Genomic DNA, 21056 nt, shown 5'->3' with positions numbered 1-21056 from the left:
GTCTGTTTGGTCCTGGGGGTATTTGAACTCAGGTCTGTTTGGTCCTGGGGGTCTTTGAGCCCAGGTCTGTTTGGTCCTGGGGGTCTTTGAGCCCAGGTCTGTTTGGTCCTGGGGGTATTTGAGCCCAGGTCTGTTTGGTCCTGGGGGTCTTTGAGCCCAGGTCTGTTTGGTCCTGGGGGTCTTTGAGCTCAGGTCTGTTTGGTCCTGGGGGTCTTTGAGATGTATTTGAATCCAGGTCTGTTTGGTTAGGGGTATTTTAAATAATTTATTTGAAAATAAGTATTAGAAAATACTCAAATACACAGAAAATAAGTATTTAAAATAACAAATATTTAAATACGCATGTACTGTATTAGAAACCAGGAAAATATGCATGTATTATAACCCAGTTAAATATTAATGTATTAGAACCCAGTTAAATATTAATGTATTAGAACCCAATGAAATAGGCATGTACTAGAACCCAATGAAATATTAATGTAATGGAACCCAATGAAATAGGCATGTATTAGAACCCAATGAAATAGGCATGTATTAGAACCCAATGAAATAGGCATGTATTAGAACCCAATGAAATAGGCATGTATTAGAACCCAATGAAACAGGCATGTACTAGAACCCAGTTAAATACGCATGTATTAGAACTCAGTTAAATTTAAATACGCATGTATTAGAACCCAGTTAAATATGCATGTACTAGAACCCAGTTAAATATGCATGTACTAGAACCTAGTTAAATAGGCATGTATTAGAACCCAGTTTATTATGCATGATTTAGAACCCAGTTAAATAGGCTTGTATTTCAACCAAGGTATGGTCATTTAAAGGTAATAATTAGTGGACCTTTGTAAGTGATGATAATGACAATGTCCTCATCAAAGGACATTTATTTAATCTCTATGGTACCCATAAAATTTATTGCTTTTACATTATCCAAAATCCTGATGTATCTTCTGCTTATATTTATAACAAATACTTGTGTGCGTCTTTAACATGTTGACCATAGAAGATAACCATACCTACGTTAGACATTTTGTTGACCAATTACCTTGACTGATTATTACAGGCCGCTGTCCACAAGCTATCACTACTCTTGTGTATTAGCAGCGTAACTATGGTAGTTCTGTTAGCGTTCCGGTAAAGGCCACATTTCTACCTGCCGTTGGGCCAGTAACCGAAAGGTTGCTAGATCGAATCCCCGAGCTGACAAGGTAAAAATCTGCCGTTATACCCCTGAACAAGGCAGTTAACCCACTGTTCCTTGGCCGTCATTGTAAATAAGAATTTGTTCTTAACTGTTCTGCCTAGTAAACATTTTTTTTTTTTTTTAATCCATCAGGTTCCCGTCAGATCAGACAGCAGGAATCAAGAGTGTCTCAAGATAGGGGCTGTGGTATGACTTTCAGCATAGGTGATTTGATAGGTGACATGAACGTTGTGGAGGGGGAAAAAACGTGTGTTAGGTCACTTCAAAGAATGGCGAGTGTATCTAATGTAATTGGACAAAGGGCCAAGGCCTACAGCACATCCAATCAGGATTAAGACTTCTACACATCTATCTAACGACAGCCTCCCCCATCTGGACTGGACCTGAGAAATGTCTACGGATAGTCTCAGCTGTTGGCTGCTAGACACAGTTGTTTGTAGTTGGTCCCGATTCAACACACAGAATCGGTCACAGACAGTTGGATAGATGCGTAGAAACCTTTACCGCTTTGAAGCCCGTGCCATACCTTAGCCTACCATGCATTGGACTAGTTGTGCCCTCTGCTGGTAAAATGCGGGAATCTTCTGTTCAGCCTTCTACCCTTCTCTACCTCGCTTTACCCATGATCCTCGAGTTGGGATTTAAATGCTATGTAAAATTAGGCTTACTAAAATATAAACAGGATCAGGCTTACTAAAATATAAACAGGATCTGGCTGGTGTTGGATGCACTGCAATGAAGAGACATACACACAAAGAGCTGGAGATGGGCACAATGGCCAGGGGACACGCAGTACCAGTCAAAAGTTTGGACCCACCTACTCACTCAAGGGTTTTTCTACATTGTAGAATAATAGTGAAGACATCAACACTAATGAAATAACACATATGGAATCATGTAGGAACCAAAATTTGTTAAAACCAATCAAGATATATTTGAGATTTGAGATTCTTCAAAGTAGCCACCCTTTGCCTTGATGACAGTTTTGCACATTCTTGGCATTCTTCAACCAGCTTCATGAGGTAGTCACTTGGAATGCATTTCAATTTACAGGTGTGCCTTGTTAAAGGTTAATTTGTGGAATTTCTTTCCTTCTTAATGCGTTTGAGCCAATCAATTGTGTTGTGACAAGGTAGGGATGGTATACAGAAGATAGCCCTAATTGGTAAAAGACCAAGTCCATATTATGGCAAGAACAGCTCAAATAAGCAGAGAGAAACAACAGTCCATTATTACTTTAAGACATGAATGTCAATCAATCCGGAAAATTTCAAGAACTTTGAAAGTTTCTTCAAATGCAGTTGCAAAAACCATCAAGCGCTATGATGAAAGTGGCTCTCATGAGGACCGCCACAGGAAAGGAAGACACAGAGTTACCTCTGCTGCAGAGGATAGGTTCATTAGAGTTACCAGCCTCATAAATTGTAGCCCAAATAAATGCTTCACAGAGTTCAAGTAACAGACACATCTCAACATCAACTGTTCAGAGGAGACTGCGTGAATCAGGCCTTCATGGTTGACTTGCTGCAAAGAAACCACTACTAAAAGACACCAATAAGAAGATGAGACTTGCTTGGGCCAGAAATACGAGCAATGGACATTAGACAGGTGGAAATCTGTCCTTTGGTCTGATGAGTCCAAATTTTGAGATTTTTGGTTCCAGGCTCCCTGTCTCTGTGAGACGCAGAGTAGATGAACGGATGATCTCCGCATATGTGGTTCCCACCGTGAAGCATGGAGGAGGAGGTGTGATGGTGTGGGGGTGCTTTGCTGGTGACACTGACAGTGATTTATTTAGAATTCAAGGCACACTTAACCAGCCTGGCTACCACAGCATTCTGCAGTGATTCGCCATCCCATCTGGTTTGCGCTTAGTGGGACTATCATTTGTTTTTCAACAGGACAATGACCCAAAACACACCTCCGGGCTGTGTAAGGGCTATTTGACCAAGCAGGAGAGTGATGGAGTGCTGCATCAGATGACCTGGCCTTCACAATCACCCGACCTCAACCCAGTTGAGATGGTTTGGGATGAGTTGGATCGCAGGGTGAAGGAAAAGCAGCCAACAAGTGCTCAGCATATGTGGGAACTCCTTCAAGACTGTTGGAAAAGCATTCCAGGTGTAGCTGGTTGAGAGAATGCCAAAAGTGTGCAAAGTTGTCATCAAGGCAAAGGTCGGCTACTTTGAAGAATCTCAACTATAAAATATATTTTGATTTGTTGAACACTATTTTGGTTACTACTTGATTACATATGTGTTATTTCATAGTTTTGATGTCTCACTATTATTTTACAATGTAGAAAATAGTAAAAAGAAAGAAAAACCCTTGAATGAGTAGGTGTGTCTAAACTTTGACTGGTCCTGTATGTATTAAGTATCTCAGAATAGGAGCGCTGATCTAGGATCAGGTCTAGTCCAGTTCATCCTATTCATTGTGATCTAAAGGGCGAAACATGTATTCTGGCACTTCTGCCCTTGACTCCCTGATTCAGAGTCGTCCTTGAGGACGTAGAGGTACATGGCTTCTTCTAGTGGTCAATATATGGAACCTGAGCACACAGTGATATGAGAAGTGAAAGAGAGTCATCCGTTACACTACTGAGTGATCCGTTACAATAGACTTGTTACATTACTTAGTGATCCGTTACAATAGACTTGTTACATTACTTAGTGATTTGTTACATTAGTTAGTGATCCGTTACATTAGACTTGTTACAATAGTTAGTGACTCGTTACATTAGTTAGTGATTCCTTACATTAGTTAGTGATTCGTTACATTAGTTAGTGATTCGTTACATTAGTTAGTATACGTTACATTACTTAGTGATCCGTTACATTAGACTTGTTACATTAGTTAGTGATCTGTTACATTAGTTAGTGATTTGTTTAATTCGTTAGTGATCCGTTACAATAGTTAGTGATTCATTAGACTGCTTAGTGGTCCGTTACATTAGACTTGTTACATTAGTTAGTGATCTGTTACATTAGTTAGTGATTCGTTTAATTCTTTAGTGATCCGTTACAATAGTTAGTGATCCGTTACATTAGACTTGTTACATTAGTTAGTGATCTGTTACATTAGTTAGTGATCCGTTACATTAGTTAGTGATCCGTTACATTAGTTAGTGATACGTTACATTAGTTAGTGATACGTTACATTACTTAGTGATTCGTTACATTAGTTAGTGATCCGTTACATTAGTTAGTGATTCGTTACATTAGTTAGTGATTTGTTACATTAGTTAGGTGATTTGTTACATTAGTTAGTGATTCTTTACATTAGTTAGTGATTCGTTACATTAGAGTTTTGTTACAATAGTTAGAGATCCGTTACATTAGTTAGGGATTCATTACATTACTTAGTGATCAGTTACATTAGTTAGTGATTTGTTACATTAGTTAGTGATTCGTTACATTAGTTAGTGATTCTTTACATTAGTTAGTGATTCTTTACATTAGTTAGTGATTCTTTACATTAGTTAGTGATTCGTTACATTAGAGTTTTGTTACAATAGTTAGAGATCCGTTACATTAGTTAGGGATTCATTACATTACTTAGTGATCAGTTACATTAGTTAGTGATTTGTTACATTAGTTAGTGATTCGTTACATTAGTTAGTGATTCTTTACATTAGTTAGTGATTCTTTACATTAGTTAGTGATTCTTTACATTAGTTAGTGATTCTTTACATTAGAGTTTTGTTACAATAGTTAGAGATCCGTTACATTAGTTAGGGATTCATTACATTACTTAGTGATCCGTTACATTAGACTTGTTACAATAGTTAGTGATTTGTTACATTACTTAGTGATCAGTTACATTAGTTAGTGATCCGTTACATTAGACTTGTTACAATAGTTAGTGATTCGTTACATTAGTTAGTGATTTGTTACATTACTTAGTGATCAGTTACATTAGTTAGTGATTCGTTACATTAGTTAGTGATCCGTTACATTAGACTTGTTACAATAGTTAGTGATTCGTTACATTAGTTAGTGATCCGTTACATTAGTTAGTGATTTGTTACATTACTTAGTGATCAGTTACATTAGTTAGTGATCCGTTACATTAGTTAGTGATTCGTTACATTAGTTAGTTATTCGTTACATTAGAGTTTTGTTACAATAGTTAGAGATCCGTTACATTAGTTAGGGATTCATTACATTACTTAGTGATCAGTTACATTAGTTAGTGATCCGTTACATTAGTTAGTGATCAGTTACATTAGTTAGTGATCCGTTACATTAATTAGGGATCCGTTACATTAGTTAGGGATCCGTTACATTAGTTAGTGATTCGTTACATTGGTTAGTGATCCGTTACATTAGTTAGTGATGTGTTTCATAACTTAGCAGTAAAGCATCATACTGTCACAATGATGACATGATCAGTATGATGATGATGTCATGTGGGTCAACCACTCGGTCATAGTAGTAACAGGAATGGGTCACTGTAACAGAGTGATGAAGAGACTCAGATTCTTCACTTTTTCAATGTTACCAAACTTTGCGTCTGCACTGTTCTGTAGTATTTTGGAATTGCCCCCCAAAAAAACGTTCTACGGTTGTCATGATACCAGTAACATGAAGCAAACCTAATTTCTTGATAATAATTTTTTCTAAATGTCGCACACACACAGCCATCAGTTGTCACCAAGGGTCACGTGTTTATTCCAAAACTATATCACACAAGATTTTTACATACAGACGGGTTTTTAAAAAGGACCATAGAGTTCAGTTTGCTTCAGGTTCTCTTTTTTTTGCCATGGAAAGTCAGGTATAGCGGTATTGTGATTCTGTTATTGCGACAACCCTGCTACGTGATGCTTTAGATTCTAATGGCCAAGATGTGCCATTTTCTAACGTCTCAGAATACCCCACCCTGTGGTAAACTGTCACACTGTATGTAGGTAGTTCAATGTACAAAAGCATAAGAGAAATAGCCCGCAGGCAATATCACTGGAATAATTAAATGTAACCTGGGGAAGTAGAGGCTTCCAAACAAAAATCACCAATGAAATGTTACACGGTGGGGAAAAAACGTTTATTGTTGAAAACATTTATTTTTGTACAAAACATTCACAAAGTTCTTCTATAAGAAGAAAATCTCAAAATGGTGACAAAGCAAGGGTTAGGAAATGGTTCTGGAAAACTATGAGCAACTATCGTTAGATAGTAAAATAAATATGCTAATTTCCGTGAGGTAGTTTTAATTTAATCACTAATATAGGGACGCATCCCAAACAAACTCAATTGGTACTATTGTCCAATCCTTCTGTTTTTTTATCCTCAAAATGAAGAGTCGGATTTTCATTTTTCCAGTAATATAGTTGTAACCTGGTTCGCTTTGCCAGGAGGCTGAAACTTGGCCACAAGTGGGTCTTCCAGCAAGACAATAACCCAAAGCATCAAAATCCACAAAGAAATTGTTAATAGACCATAAAAAGCAACATTTTGCAATAGCCATCTTAGTCTCGAAACTTGAACCCCATTGTAAACCTGTGGTTTCAATTGAAGAGGACAGTCCATAAGTACAGACAAAGGATATCAAGGATCTGGAAAGATTATGTATTGAGTTCACTCCCACTGTGTTCTGCAACTCATAAGACATTTTTAGAAAAAGGCTCAGTGCAGTTATCTATGTTTTTGAGAAAAACGTATTACTTGTTAAAACAGCAGGTGGTTAGAGTGTGGGGCCAGTAACCGGAAAGGTTACTTGATCGAATCTCTGAGCTGATAAGGTAAAAATCTGTCATTCTGCCCCTGAACAAGGCAGTTTAACCCACTGTTCCCCGGTAGGCCGTCATTGTAAATAAGAATTTGTTCTTAACTGACTTGCCTAGTTAAATAAAGGTTACATTTTTTTCTCTCTCTCTTTCTCTGAGCAATTGTATTGGTATAATATACATTTCCGATTTTTTTTTAGCATACAATATAGCTCAAAATTTGTTTTGCTCATCTTTACCAATATTTGGAACTGACTTCACATCTTCCTGAAAGTAGCTACTAGAGCAGAATCTCACTGTCCACTTTCATTAACGACACACAAGCCTATCATTCTAAGATATTCATTTTCAATTGATAATTCGATTTCCCCAGATGACCCTCAAAAACAACTACAGAACTTCTGATAAAAGTCAAACGTAAGCAAATAGCATAGTTTCAAATTCCATATGCATATAGTTCAGACTTTGCAGTAACTGCACCAAAGTTAGCTTCACATGATAAAGACTAACAACTGTTACTTTAAAATGATTCTATTTTGTTATCGTTAGCAGCCGATACAAAAATACCATTGTATAACAGTAATAAAAAATGCTGCAAAGTAATGAGAAATGACGTGTTCCAGACATTTGCAATACCTTTGTTGGTCCAGGTTCATTTAAAAACATTTCTAACAAAAAACGTTCCTATTATAAAGCAGTACAAATAGAGGTCAATCAATTCTGCCAAACTGACAGGTCCCCAAAAAATGACGTGAAGCATAAATAACATTTGAACCTAAAACCACACAAGTTATTGGTTGGACAGATTGTGGCAAATTCCTTGTTCTGGTATAAGTACCAATATTCCCTTTTTTTTTATTAATTTTTTTACAATTTCACCTTCATTCTTCAAGAATCATCTTAAAATCGGGAACCCACGCTCATTCAAAAATTAAGTTATAAATAACAATATAGCAACAATGTCAAAACAGTCATAAATTATCTAAAATCAATCATTAGTATATCAGTAGTAAGAAACCATATAAACTATATTCAATATGTTGATTAGCAGATTTTGTGTCACTACAAACTACGGGTACAGTTATCTTACATTTATTTATACCTACTTCCCAAAAATATAGTTAAACACTTGATGATAAATATGCTGAAGTTTTAGTATACAGTACCAGTCAAAAGTGTGGACACACCTACTCATTCAAGGGTTTTTCTTTATTTTTTACTATTTTCTACATTGTAGAATAATAGTAAAGACATCAAAACTATGAAAATAGCACATATGGAATCATGTAGTAATCAACAAAACAAAATATATTTTATGCTGAGCACTCGTTAGCTGCTTTTCCTTCACTCTGTGGTTCAACTCATCCCAAAACATCTCAATTAGGTTGAGGTCGGGTCATTGTGGAGGCCAGGTCATCTGATGCAGCACTCCATCACTCTCCTGTTTGGTCAAATAGCCCTTACACAGCCTGGAGGTGTGTTTTGGGTCATTGTCCTGTTGAAAAACAAATGATAGTCCCACTAAGCACAAACCAGATGGGATGGCATATCGCTGCAGAATGCTGTGGTAGCCATGCTGGTTAAGTGTGCACTGAATTCTAAATAAATCACTGACAGGTATTTGGTATTTTATTAGGATCAGTGTCAGTGTCACCATCAAAGCACCCCCACACCATCACACCTCCTCCTCCATGCTTCATGGTGGGAACCACACATGCAGAGATCATCCGTTCGCCTACTCTGCGTCTCACAAAGAATCGGCAGCTGGAACCAAAAATCTCAAAATTGGACTCATTAGACCAAAGGACAGATTTCCACTGGTCTAATGTCCATTGGTCATGTTTCTTGACCCAAGCAAGTCTATTTTTCTTATTGGTGTCCTTTAGTAGTGTTTCTATGAAGCAATTCAACCATGAAGGCCTGATTCACACAGTCTCCTCTGAACAGTTGATGTTGAGATGTGTCTGCGACTTGAACTCTGTGAAGAATTTATTTGGGCTGCAATTTCTGAGGCTGGTAACTCTAATGAACTTATCCTCTACAGCAGAGGTAACTCTGGGTCTTCCTTTCCAGTGGCGGTCCTCATGAGAGCCACTTTCATCATAGCGCTTGATGGTTTTAGCGACTGCACTTGAAGAAACTTTCAAAGTGCTTGAAATTTTCCATATTGACTGACCTTCATGTCTTAAAGTAATGATGGACTGTCATTTCTCTTTGCTTATTTGAGCTGTTCTTGCCATAATATGGACTTGGTCTTTTACCAATTAGGGATATCTTCTGGACACCATCCCTACCTTGTCACAACACAACTGATTGGCTCAAATGCATTAAGAAGGAAATAAATTCCACAAATTAACTTTTAACAAAGCACACCTGTTAATTGAAATGCATTCCAGGTGACATGAAGCTGGTTGAGAGAATACCAAGAGTGTGCAACGCTGTCATCAAGGCAAAGGGTGGCTACTAATCTCAAATATAAAATATTTTTTTGATTTGTTTAACACTTTTTTGGTTACTACATGATTCCATGTGTTATTTCATAGTTTACAATGTAGAAAATAGTAAAAAAAAAAAAAGAAAAACCCTTGAATGAGTAGGTGTTTGCACATTTTTGTCTGGTACTATATGTCATTGAGGTTTCCGGTTAAATATATCACAAACCTAGCGAGCATAAAACAGCAGACTTGAAACGCAAAAGTCTTATGATTTATGCCAGGCATCATTTAAAAAGAGGTATACAAGCTTTGTTGTATTATGTTACACACAATCTTTATGTGGCTGACTGTACGAACATGTAGGCTAGCTAACAAGTAGCCTACTGGCAAAAAGTCACTAGAAAGTCATGCTCTAGTTCAAACTAGGTTTGAGTGCCTCATATATATACAGTGCCTTCAGAAAGTATTCACACCCCTTGACTTTATCCACATTTTGTTGTGTTACAGCCTGAATTTAGTTCAGGAGTAAAAATTGGTTTAACAAGTTACATAATAAGTTGATGATTTTTTTAATGACCACCTCATCTTTGTACCCCACACATACAATTATTTGTAAGGTCACTCAGTTGAGCAGTGAATTTCAAACCCAGATTCAACCACAAAATACAGGGAGGTTTTCCAATGCCTCAAAGAAGGGCACCTATTGGTAGATGGGTAAAAATAAAAAAGCAGACATTGAATATCCCTTTGAGCATGGTGAAGTTATTAATTACACTTTGGATGGTGTATCAATACACCCAGTCACTACAAAGATACAGGCGTCCTTAATAACTCAGTTGCCGTAGAGGAAGGAAACCGCTCATGAGGCCAATGGTGACTTTAAAACAGTTACAGAGTTTGATGGCTGTGGTAGGGGAGAACTGAGGGATCAACAACGTTGTAGTTACTCCACAATACGAACCTAAATGACAGGTGGAAAAGAGGGAAGCCTGTACAGAATAACAAATATTCCAAAATATGCATCCTATTTGCATCAAGGCACTAAAGTAATATTGCAAAAAAAATGTGGTAAAGCAATTCACTTTTTGTCCTGAATACAAAGTGTTATGTTTGGGGCAAATCCAATACAACACATTGCTGAGTACCATTCCATATTTTCAAGCACAGTGTTGGTTGTATCATGTTATAGGTATGCTTGTAATCGTTAAGGGCTGGGGAGTTTTTCAGGATGAAAATAAACAGAATGGAGCTAAGCACAGGCAACATCCTAGAGTAGAACCTGGTTGTCTGCTTTCCACCAGACACTGGGAGATGAATTCACCTTTCAGCAGTACAATAACCTAAAACATAAGGCCAAATCTACACTGGAGTTGCTTACCAAGAAGACAGTGAATGATCCTGAGTGACCGAGTTACAGTTTTGACTTAAATCTACTTGAAAATCTATGGCAAGACCTGAAAATGGTTGTCAAGCAATGATGAACAACCAATTTGACTGAGCTTGAAGAAATTTGAATTATAATAATGGGCAAATGTTGCACAATCCAGGTGTGAACAGCTCTTAGAAACTTACCTGGAAAGACTCACAGCTATAATCGCTGCCAAAGGTGCTTCTACAAAGTATTGACTCAGGGTTGTGAATACTTATGTAAATGAGATATTTCTGTATTTCATTTGCAATAAACGTGCAAAAAATGTCCAAAGAAACACGTTTTCACTTTGTTATTATGGGGTGTTGTGTGTAGATGGGTGAGAAAATATCTATGTAATCCATTTTGAATTCACAACTGAACGTGGAATTAGTCAGGAGATAGGAATACTTTCTGAAGCCACTGTACATATTTGGAGTGCCTCAAATAATGGTATTTCCAAAATTTAAATGTATATCTCATTAAAAAAGGGGCAATCTGCAATTGCTACATCCATTTTTGGACTTGAAGAATATAACTTATAAATGCCTCTGAGCTTAGTTCAACTGTCGTACCCCCATCAGAACCCAACATATACGCTTGTTTTACTCCAATGTTTACAAACAATGTAAACCAACACAATATATATCCTCAAACCATGGTTAAAACTATCATTTTCTCCCGGGTGACGCAGTGGTCTAGGGCACTGCATCGCAGCTCTAGCTGTGCCAACAGAGACTCTGGGTTCGCGCCCAGGCTCTGTCGCAGCCGGCCGCGACCGGGAGGTCCGTGGGGCGACGCACAATTGGCCTAGCGTCGTCCGGGTTAGGGAGGGTTTGGCCGGTAGGGATATCCTTGTCTCATTGCGCACCAGCGACTCCTGTGGCGGGCCGGGTGCAGTGCGTGCTAATCAAGGGAGCCAGGTGCACGGTGTTTCCTCCGACACATTGGTGCGGCTGGATTCCGGGTTGGAGGCGCGCTGTGTTAAGGAGCAGTGCAGCTTGGTTGGGTTGTGCTTCGGAGGACGCATGGCTTTCGACCTTCGTCTCTCCCGAGCCCGTACGGGAGTTGTAGCGATGAGACAAGATAGTAACTACTAGCGATTGGATACCACGAAAATTGGGGAGAAAAGGGGCTAAAAAAATAAATCTATATATCATTTTGATATCATGGATGGTCAGTCCTAGCATCCATAGCTCCGTCTACCAATTTGAGAGTGGTTTCATTTCTCTGGCGCCATCCCTCAACTTTTAACAGAAACAGGGGGAGGAGAGAACGCTTTGTTATCGTTTCAACTACTGATCGCCCCTTTAAACGTAAGTATGTTCAAAATGGCAAATAAACGCACAAATCAATATCATAAGCACTATTCCATAGCTCAGTAGCCTCGTGTTTTATTGACCTAACTACAGTACATTGGCACACCTCAACAAACACTACTCACCATCATGTAACCTACCATCATTTCCTACAACTGTACAAGTTTGTCCAAGATACATCGTCTCATTTACATGATCCGACCCCCCCCCCCCCACAAAAAAAAATGAATAAATAAGATATTTATACACAATTATTTTTGAAGTGATAGATATGATAAGTCATTGGATGGCAAACGACAAGTGAGGTTTCAAAATGAAGACTCATCGCTGGCTAATTGATATGATGACCAGCACTGCTCTCCCAACATCCAGACACCTGAGGAAAGGGACACTTTCTTAATGAGGGGGACTGAAGAAAAAAAAAATAATCCTCATCCACATAGGCCCATATATGATTAAAAAAAAATTATAATAAACAGTAAATGTAATGGCTATGGTTGTGTCTATGTGAGAACATTGAGGTAACGTAGACCCCACATTGGATGTGTGACCAAACCCATTCTTGCTCCAAAGTCAATTTACATACACTCCACATCTCTCCTGTTAAGTAGCTGCAGTGCATTTGGGAAATTATTCAGAGCCCTTGACTTTTTCCACATTTTGTTACGTTACAGCCTTATTCTAAATAGATTAAATAAATAAAAAATCCTTATAAATCTACACACAATACCCCCATAAAGATCATCCTTGAGATGTTTCTACAACTTGGAGTCCACCTGTGGTAAATTCTATTGATTGGACATTATTTGGAAAGGCACACACCTGTCTATATAAAGGTCCCACAGTTGACAGTGCATGTCAGAGCAAAAACTAAGCCGTAGAGCTCAGAGACAGGATTGTGTCGAGGCAAAGAGCTGGGGAAGGGTACCAAAAACATTCGGCTGGATTGAAGTTCCCCAAGAACACAGTGGCCTCCATCATTCTTAAATGGAAGAAGTTGGGAACCACCAAGACTCTTCCTAGAGCTGGCCCGCTTGGCCAAACTGAGCAATCGGGGGAGAAGGGCCTTGATCAGAGAGGTTACCAAGAACCCGATGGTCACTCTGACAGAGCTCCAGAGTTCCTCTGTGGAGATGGGAGAACCTTCCAGAAGGACAACCATCTCTGCAGCACTCCACCAATCAGGCCTTTATGGTAGAGTGGCCAGACGGAAGCCACTCCTCAGTAAAAGGCACACGACAGCCCACTTGGAGTTTGCCAAAAGGCACCTATAGGACTCTCAACCATGAGAAACAAGATTCTCTGGTCTGATGAAACAAAGATTGAACTCTTTGGCCTGAATGCCAAGCGTTATGTCTGGAGGAAACCTGGCACTATTTCTACGGTGAAGCATGGTGGTGGCAGCATCATGCTGTGGATATGTTTTTCAGCGGCAGGGACTGGAGACTACTCAGGATCGAGGGAAAGATGAACGGAGCAAAGTACAGAGAGATCCTTGATGAAAACCTGCTGCAGAGCGCTCAGGACCTCACACTGGGGCGAAGGTTCACCTTCCAAAAGGACAAAGACCCTGAGCACACAGCCAAGACAACGCAGGAGTGGCTTCGGGACAAGTTCTTGAATGTCCTTGAGTGGCCCAGCCAGAGCCCGGACTTGAACCCGATCGAACATCTTTGGATAGACCTGAAAATAGCTGTGCAGAGTTTGAGAGGATCTGCAGAGAAGAATGGGAGAAACTCCCCAAATACAGGTGTGCCAAGCTTGTAGCATCATACCCAAGAAGACTCGAGGCTGTAATCGCTGCCAAAGATGTTTCAATAAAGTACTGAGTAAAGGGTTTTGAATACTTAAGTAAATGTGATATTTATATTTTTAATTTTTAATAAATTAGCAAAAACCTGTTTTTGCTTTGTCATTATGGGGTCTTGTGTGTAAATTGATGAGGAATAAAACTATTTAATACATTTTAGAATAAGGCTGAAACATAACAAGTCAAGGGGTCTGAATACTTTCAGAATGCTGTGTATAGCCGTCCACACACCGCAAAACCTAATGTTCTAATTCCACACAATCAGATCTGACTAGACTACAAAGCTTTCCAGGATTCTGATCTTGGATAAGTTATATGTAATGCGTCGGTGGCTCAGGCCGCTGCTCGGATATATAATTCTAAATCCAGCTAAACTGATTGGAAGGTTTTCATCCAAGCAGCACTGTCTTAATCTGATCTCGGGACAGGCACATCTGAGCAGCCTGTTCAGTGAAACTGATATGGGATAGTGGGGGGGGGAGACGAGGTGAATGGTGGTTTGGAAATAACATCTGGGATCAGCAGATCTGGGCGGCCTGCTCGTTGACGGCGCACCGGGCCTGATGGACCCTGGTGCAGGAGGACGTGTGACGGTTGAAGCTGTCCCGCCACATGAAGCGTTTGGCGCACAGGCTGCACTCGTAGGGCTTGACGCCCGTGTGAATCTTCATGTGGCCGACCAGGTGATGCTTCATCTTGAAACTTTTGCCACACACGGCGCAGCCGTACGGCCGCAAGCCCAGGTGCATGCTCATGTGCCGGTCCCGCTGGCTCTTGTGGGTGAAGCTCTTGCCACACTGGCAGGGGTACAGCTTGTAGACCACTGAGGCGAAGCCCGAGTGGGAGGTCTCTTCCTGGAGACCACCAGGGGTTCTTTCTCCCCCACCACCACTCTCCTCAACCCCGGTTGCCCTTTCTAGCAGGTCATCTTTCAGTCCAAGCGGTGTCCCGTCGGCCTTGTCGGTGGAGAAGCCCTCTATGGAGGTACCGTAGAAGTCCAGAGGGTCCTCCTCCAGGCTCTCCTCCAGCTGAACCACCGGTTTCTCATCAATGCTGTGGTCCAGGGAGCTCCTGCTGGCCGAGGCCTGGGAATGGGTAAGTTTCAGCTGCTCAGAGTCAGGGACCGCAGGGTCCCCGCTAAAGAGGGACCCGTCGCCCCTGCAATCTGCGCGCCTTTCCGACTTTACGTGGACCCATTTCCTGTGGCCCATGATGCTGGGCGGGACATAGGCCGGTCTGGAGTACTGATAGTCCCCTTCGCCACCCTCCTCAACATCCCCATCCTGGCTGGCGACCTCGCTACCTGAGCCGTCGTGGTCGACCGGTGGCGAGCAGCTTCCGCTGGGCTGGGTGCTGTTATTCTCCAGAGTGGGTGGGGAGAAGCTGTTCTCCAGGAGCTGGTCCATCTCCATTTTGGCAAAGCCCTCTACTGCTCCTCCTCCTCCGCCGTCCTCCAGGCCCATAGAGCCGTCCCCAGGGCTGTGGTAACTGCTGTCCCCAGGGAAAGACCTGTCCCTCAGCCCACCAGCAGACTTGTGCACTAATGTGCTAGCGCCGCTTCCTACCACCTCTAAGAGCTCAGTGCATTTGTCCACCACATGCCACATCTGGAGGAAGCTAGCTGCCGTGAGGAAAGCTACCACCTCGCCGGCAGGTAGGTGCAGGGTGCCCGTGTAGCAAGAGAGGAGGAGACGTTCGAACACGCACGGGTGCATGACGTCAGGTAAAACGCAGCGGGCACTGTTTTTAAGGAGTACTTGGTCGCAGAAGTAGGGCGAACTGGCGGCCAAGATGGCCCGGTGAGCACGGTACTGGTGTCCCTGGATGACTACGATGATGTCACAGAGCTGGCCCCTCTGCCGCTGCTGGTTGAGCTTCTGCAGCAGGGTTCCGGAGAAGTTTGGGAAGTCCACGCGGAGCACATTCCCCTCGGACTCCATGGCAGCCAGGGGTCTAGATCTAGAGTATGTAGAACATGAACAGGTTATTAATTGTGTTGATGTTAACTATGTGGGTTATAGATTTACACTGAGTATACCAAACATTAGGCCCACCTTCCTAATATTGAGTTGCACCTCCCCCCTTTTGCCCTCAGGACACTCTCAATTCGTTGGGGAACAGATTCTACAAGGTGTCGAAAGCATTCCACAGGGATGCTGACCCATGTTGACTCCAATGCTTCCCACAGTTGTGTCAAGTTGGCTGGATGTCCTTTGGGTGGTGGACCATTCTTGATACACACGGGAAACTGTTGAGTGTAAAAAAAAACTGCAACGTTGCAGTTCTTGACACAGACCGGTGCGCCTGGCACCTACTACCATACCCCCCTGTTCAAAGGCACTTAAATATTTTGTATTGCCCTTTCACCCTCTGAATGGCACACATACACAATCCTTGTCTCAATTGTCTCAAGGCTTAAAAATCCTTCTTTAACCCCGTCTCCTCCCCTTCATCTACACTGACTGAAGTGGATTTAACAATAAGGTATTATAGCTGTCACCTGGATTCACCTGGTCAGTCTGTCATGGAAAGAGCAGGAGTTCTTAATATTTTGTCCAGTCAGTGTATATTAAAACAAATAGAACATGAATAGGTTATTAAAAAGGAAAGTTCATGCAAAATCTATATGTGGGTCTGAATGCCTTACCTTGAGTTGTGTCTGAATGCCCATGGTGACAGAATCCACAATAATCCATTATTTACTTCTGGCTACAGCTTGGAGTTAGCATACGAGTGGAAACAGCCGAACTGATGTTATCAAGTGGTGTTGGAGGGCCAGTAGGAGGCACTCTTTCATCTGGTCTAAAAAATATCCCAATGCCCCAGGGCAGTGATTGGGGATACTGCCCTGTGTAGGGTGCCGTCTTCCGGATGGGACGTTAAACGGGTGTCCTGACTCTCTGTGGTCATTAAAGATCCCATGGCACTTATCGTAAGAGTAGGGGTGTTAACCCTGGTGCCCTGGCTAAATTCCCAATCCGGCCCTCAAACCATCATGGTCACCTAATAATCCCCAGTTTACAATTGGCTCATTCATCCCCCTCCTCTCCCCTGTAACTATTCCCCAGGTCGTTGCTGTAAATGAGAACGTGTTCTCAGTCAACTTACCTGGTAAAATAACAGATATATTCAAATGATTCTTTTTTTAATCAAAGCTGCACTGCAAGCCACAACTTCCTGTATGTCAATCCTTGCAAAGCACCTGTCCACGTTTTCTTCGCCGTGAGACTGTTGTTATTTTTTTCACTAGATATATGTGATAACTAACCTGTTCCTGGCAAAACTTTCTTCATTCTCGATTCAGTGAAAAAAGTATCTTAGAAATGTCAGTGTCCAGTTGCAGGTGTTTCTGCCAGCGAAAACTCTGAAAGATATTAAATCCATGTTTTGTACCAAGTGAGAAATGCCTCTTGAATGTGTGTAGATCTTTGTTTTGGTAGCACTGTGTGACTCTTCTACATATGGCCGCATCACATAGAAACAACTAGTTTCTGCAAAGACGTTGGGAAATGCAAGATGCCTGGCAGCTAAAATGGCGAGGGAACTCCTCACTTGGTGCAAAATGTGTATTTTATATCTTTCGGTGTTTTTGCGTGTTTTTTGTAGAACCACCTGCAACTCGACATGAACATTTCGAACATACTTTTTCCCCCGAATCGAGAACAAAGAAAAGTCTTGCCAAGAACAGGTTAGTTGAACAATCTATGGCGTCGTTTTACATAGGGCTTCCCTGTAACGACCACCATGGAAACGTAGTTATCACATATCTGGTGTACAAACTGGTAGCGCCAGCTTTGATAACATCAGTTTGGCTGTTTCCACTCATGGAAAACTGATGATGCTAATATGCTAACTCCAAGCTGTTAGCCAGAAGTAAATCATGGATTATTGTGGATTCTGTCAGCATGGGGCCTTCAGACACAACTCAAGGTAAGGGTAATTCAACCCAAATATAGATTTTGCATGAACTATCCTTTTAATTGTGTTGAAATTAACTACGTGTTTTCTAGATGTATTTCCTGTATTGTTTAAGATCAAGTTTTATTTGACACATCCACTTATACAGGGAAAATGATTAACTTGCAAGCCCTACCCAACAGTGCAGTATTCAATATAAACAAATAGAACTAATAAGAAAACAAGAATTTTAAAAAACACAATAAGAGAGGAAGATATATACAGGGTCAGCTATATACAAGGCCAGCTACATATAGGGTCAGCTATATACAGAGTCAGTGCCAGTGTCACAGAGAGGAAGCTGTATACATGGTCAGTGCCAGTACCACATGTTCAATGTGCAGATATACTGGAGTATTGAGGTAGATATGTACATGTACCCACATAAAAAAATACTACAGTACTTACTATAGAATTCTATAGTATACTGTAGAATACTATACTACAGACTGTTGTATCCCTTGATCATGTGTAGTACCTACTATAGAATGTTGTAGTATACTGTATAATACTATAGTAAATACTATAATATTATCGTCAAAAAAGTACTTTAATAAATACTACAATAATGTTTGCAAAAACACTACACTTTTTAAAGTATATTAAATACTACAGTTTTAAATTTGCACCCTGCCTATTCCTTTCCCCCATATCGCAATTTGTGCCACCCATACGTTAAGAAACCAAGCCTACAAGCCAAGTATAGACAATATATTGTGTTCCTTACAGGTTATAGAAAAGAAAGACCCCAGTCCTACCGATCTACAGGTTATAGAACATAATACTAGTTCACTCCCACTTTGCTAGGAGATGTGATAAAAACACAACATCTGTGATTAACTATCCATGCCAACTTATAAGAATGTAGCGACATATCCATAATCATATTCATCAAAGGAGACCACACGGAGTAGCTTCAACTTGCTAAAGATGGCCATTATCATTTACATAAGTGGGGTGTGCACTCAATAATGGTACTCAATGATAGAAGCTGTGACCAACCAAATACAATTGAAAACTCAGTTAGGTAAAAACGTAGGTAAGCTATATAGCTTTTGATTTCAACATCGGCAAACTGTTATGTGCCCACCTATTTGCATACCGAACACTACGTGCAAGTGTCACATTTCCATTTTCCTTGTGATTCACACGATCCTGAAAAATCATGTTGCAGAAGCTGGCTAGCTAGGCTAGCCTATGGCGCTAACCAAGTAGCATGCACTGAATACATCAAATCCTGACGATTATGATGAATTTCTAGGTTTTCAAGAATGACTGGCCATACGTCAATATCTCGGTATTATAGGTGCATGAAAAATAGAGTTGTCTCACCTTCGATTTCATTTCTATCTCTTGATTTAGAATACAACAGTCGCTTCTCTTCCGAGTTCCACTGGAATTCTTTCAGCCCACGTCATCACGTAACCAAGAATCGCATGGCGCATGATGAGCAATGTAAACAAACCCGCCCCCAGCCCGCCCTCACTGTCTGGGTTGCCAAATGAGTTGGAATCATGGCTGGAGGAGGGCCTTCTAAAATGTTGTAGGTTTATCGGAAAGATTCTTACTTCTGTAGATTCGTAAATAATGTTCGCATACAACAATGTTTTTTTTCTCCCTAAATTCTTAAAGTTCAAATAATATGTCTTTTAAATTACATATTTGAGTTAATCTCGTCCTATCAAAACACAAATTAAATAATCTCTGATTTGCAACGTAGTGAGACGATGAGCTGTTATTTGACAGAAAAAGACAATGAAAGGAAAAGTTATTTGACAGAACATCATTGATAAATACCTATTGGAAACGTTGGGTGTATATGTGCTGGTTCTAAATAAATGAAAATACAAAGCATGTGACTTTGATATCCTGCGCATGCTTTCCCCTGTGGATATATTTGTGTTTTCTTGAAACCACAATGATACGTCTGCATGAATATTTTTGGTGGGGTATTTATGAAATTACGTGTGAACAACACTTGGTGGCAGTACAGGCTAACCTGAGAGAGCTTTCAGACGATGGTTTCTCAGTTTGAGATCTTTCCCAGGACAAGCATAACCTTTGAACCTGAAATGTTTTCAAATCAAATTTTGAGCTGCAGTAAAATAACAAAAGCGGGGCTGTATACAGGGGGTACCGGGCACCGGTTAGTCGAGGTAATTGAGGTATTATGTACATGTAGGTAGAGTTATTAAAGTGACTTAACTAGTGAAAAGGTAAAGAACGTTCATGCTTCTATGCAGAACGTTGTGAACATTTTTGAACATCTTGGCCATGTTCTGTTATAATCTCCACCCGGCACAGCCAGAAGAGGACTGGCCACCCCTCATAGCCTGGTTCCTCTCTAGGTTTCTTCCTAGGTTTTGGCCTTTCTAGGGAGTTTTTCCTAGCCACCGTGCTTCTACACCTGCATTACTAGCTGTTTAGGGTTTTAGGCTGGGTTTCTGTACAGCACTTCGAGATATTAGCTGATGTACGAAGGGCTATATAAAATAAACTTGATTGATTGAACGTTGTTATCATTCATTGTAATATTGTTTGGAACACTTTACACAACACCATTCAGTCAACTTTAGGTTAAATGTGATACACGTTTATGTAATGTAAATTGTATTTTTAATCACGTATGGCTAGTATTGTCAGTTCAACTTTATGTTCATTGCATTCAACCTCCCCCCATTCTTCTCTGCAAATCCTCTCAACCTCTGTCAAGTTTGATGGCGAGCGTTGCTGCACAGCTATTTTCAGGTATCTCCATGGATGTTCAATCAGGTTCAAGTCCGGGCTCGGGCTGGGCCACTCAAGGACGTTTGGAGACTTGTCCCAAAGCCACTCCTGCACTGTCTTGGCTGTGTACTCAGGGTCGTTGTCCTGTTGGAAGGTGAACCTTCGCACCAGTCTGAGGTCCTGAGTGCTCTAAAGCAGTTTTTCATCAAGGATCTCTCTATACTTTGCTCTGTTCATCTTTCCCTCAATCTTAACTAGTCTCTCATTCCCTGCCGCTAAAAAACATCCCCACAGCATGATGCTGCCACCACCATGCTTCACCGTAGGGATGCTGCCACCACTATGCTTCACCGTAGGGATGCTGCCACCACCATGCTTCACCGTAGGGATGGTGCCATGTTTCCTCCAGACGTGACGCTTGTCATTCAGGCCAAAGAGTTTAATCTTGGTTTCATCATACCAGAG

General features: G+C 40.8%; 1 protein-coding gene across 1 annotated transcript; it reads right to left on the bottom strand.

The window, feature by feature from the left end:
• Positions 1 to 6231: 6231 nt before the first annotated feature.
• LOC129819053 (zinc finger and BTB domain-containing protein 43-like) lies at positions 6232 to 19283 on the bottom strand. The gene is made up of 2 exons (XM_055875569.1): positions 19197 to 19283; positions 6232 to 15866 (listed from the first exon to the last, which is right to left on the bottom strand). The coding sequence occupies exon 2, from the start codon at positions 15845 to 15847 to the stop codon at positions 14426 to 14428; it is 1422 nt and encodes a 473-aa protein (XP_055731544.1). The 5' UTR covers positions 15848 to 15866; positions 19197 to 19283; the 3' UTR covers positions 6232 to 14425.
• Between the last annotated feature and the right edge of the window lie 1773 nt (positions 19284 to 21056).

Source organism: Salvelinus fontinalis, chromosome 21, assembly GCF_029448725.1.
Source record: "Salvelinus fontinalis isolate EN_2023a chromosome 21, ASM2944872v1, whole genome shotgun sequence".
Taxonomy (NCBI): Eukaryota; Metazoa; Chordata; class Actinopteri; order Salmoniformes; family Salmonidae; genus Salvelinus; species Salvelinus fontinalis.
The sequence above is the reverse complement of the archived record's forward strand: the minus strand, read 5'-3'. Positions and strand labels throughout refer to the sequence as shown.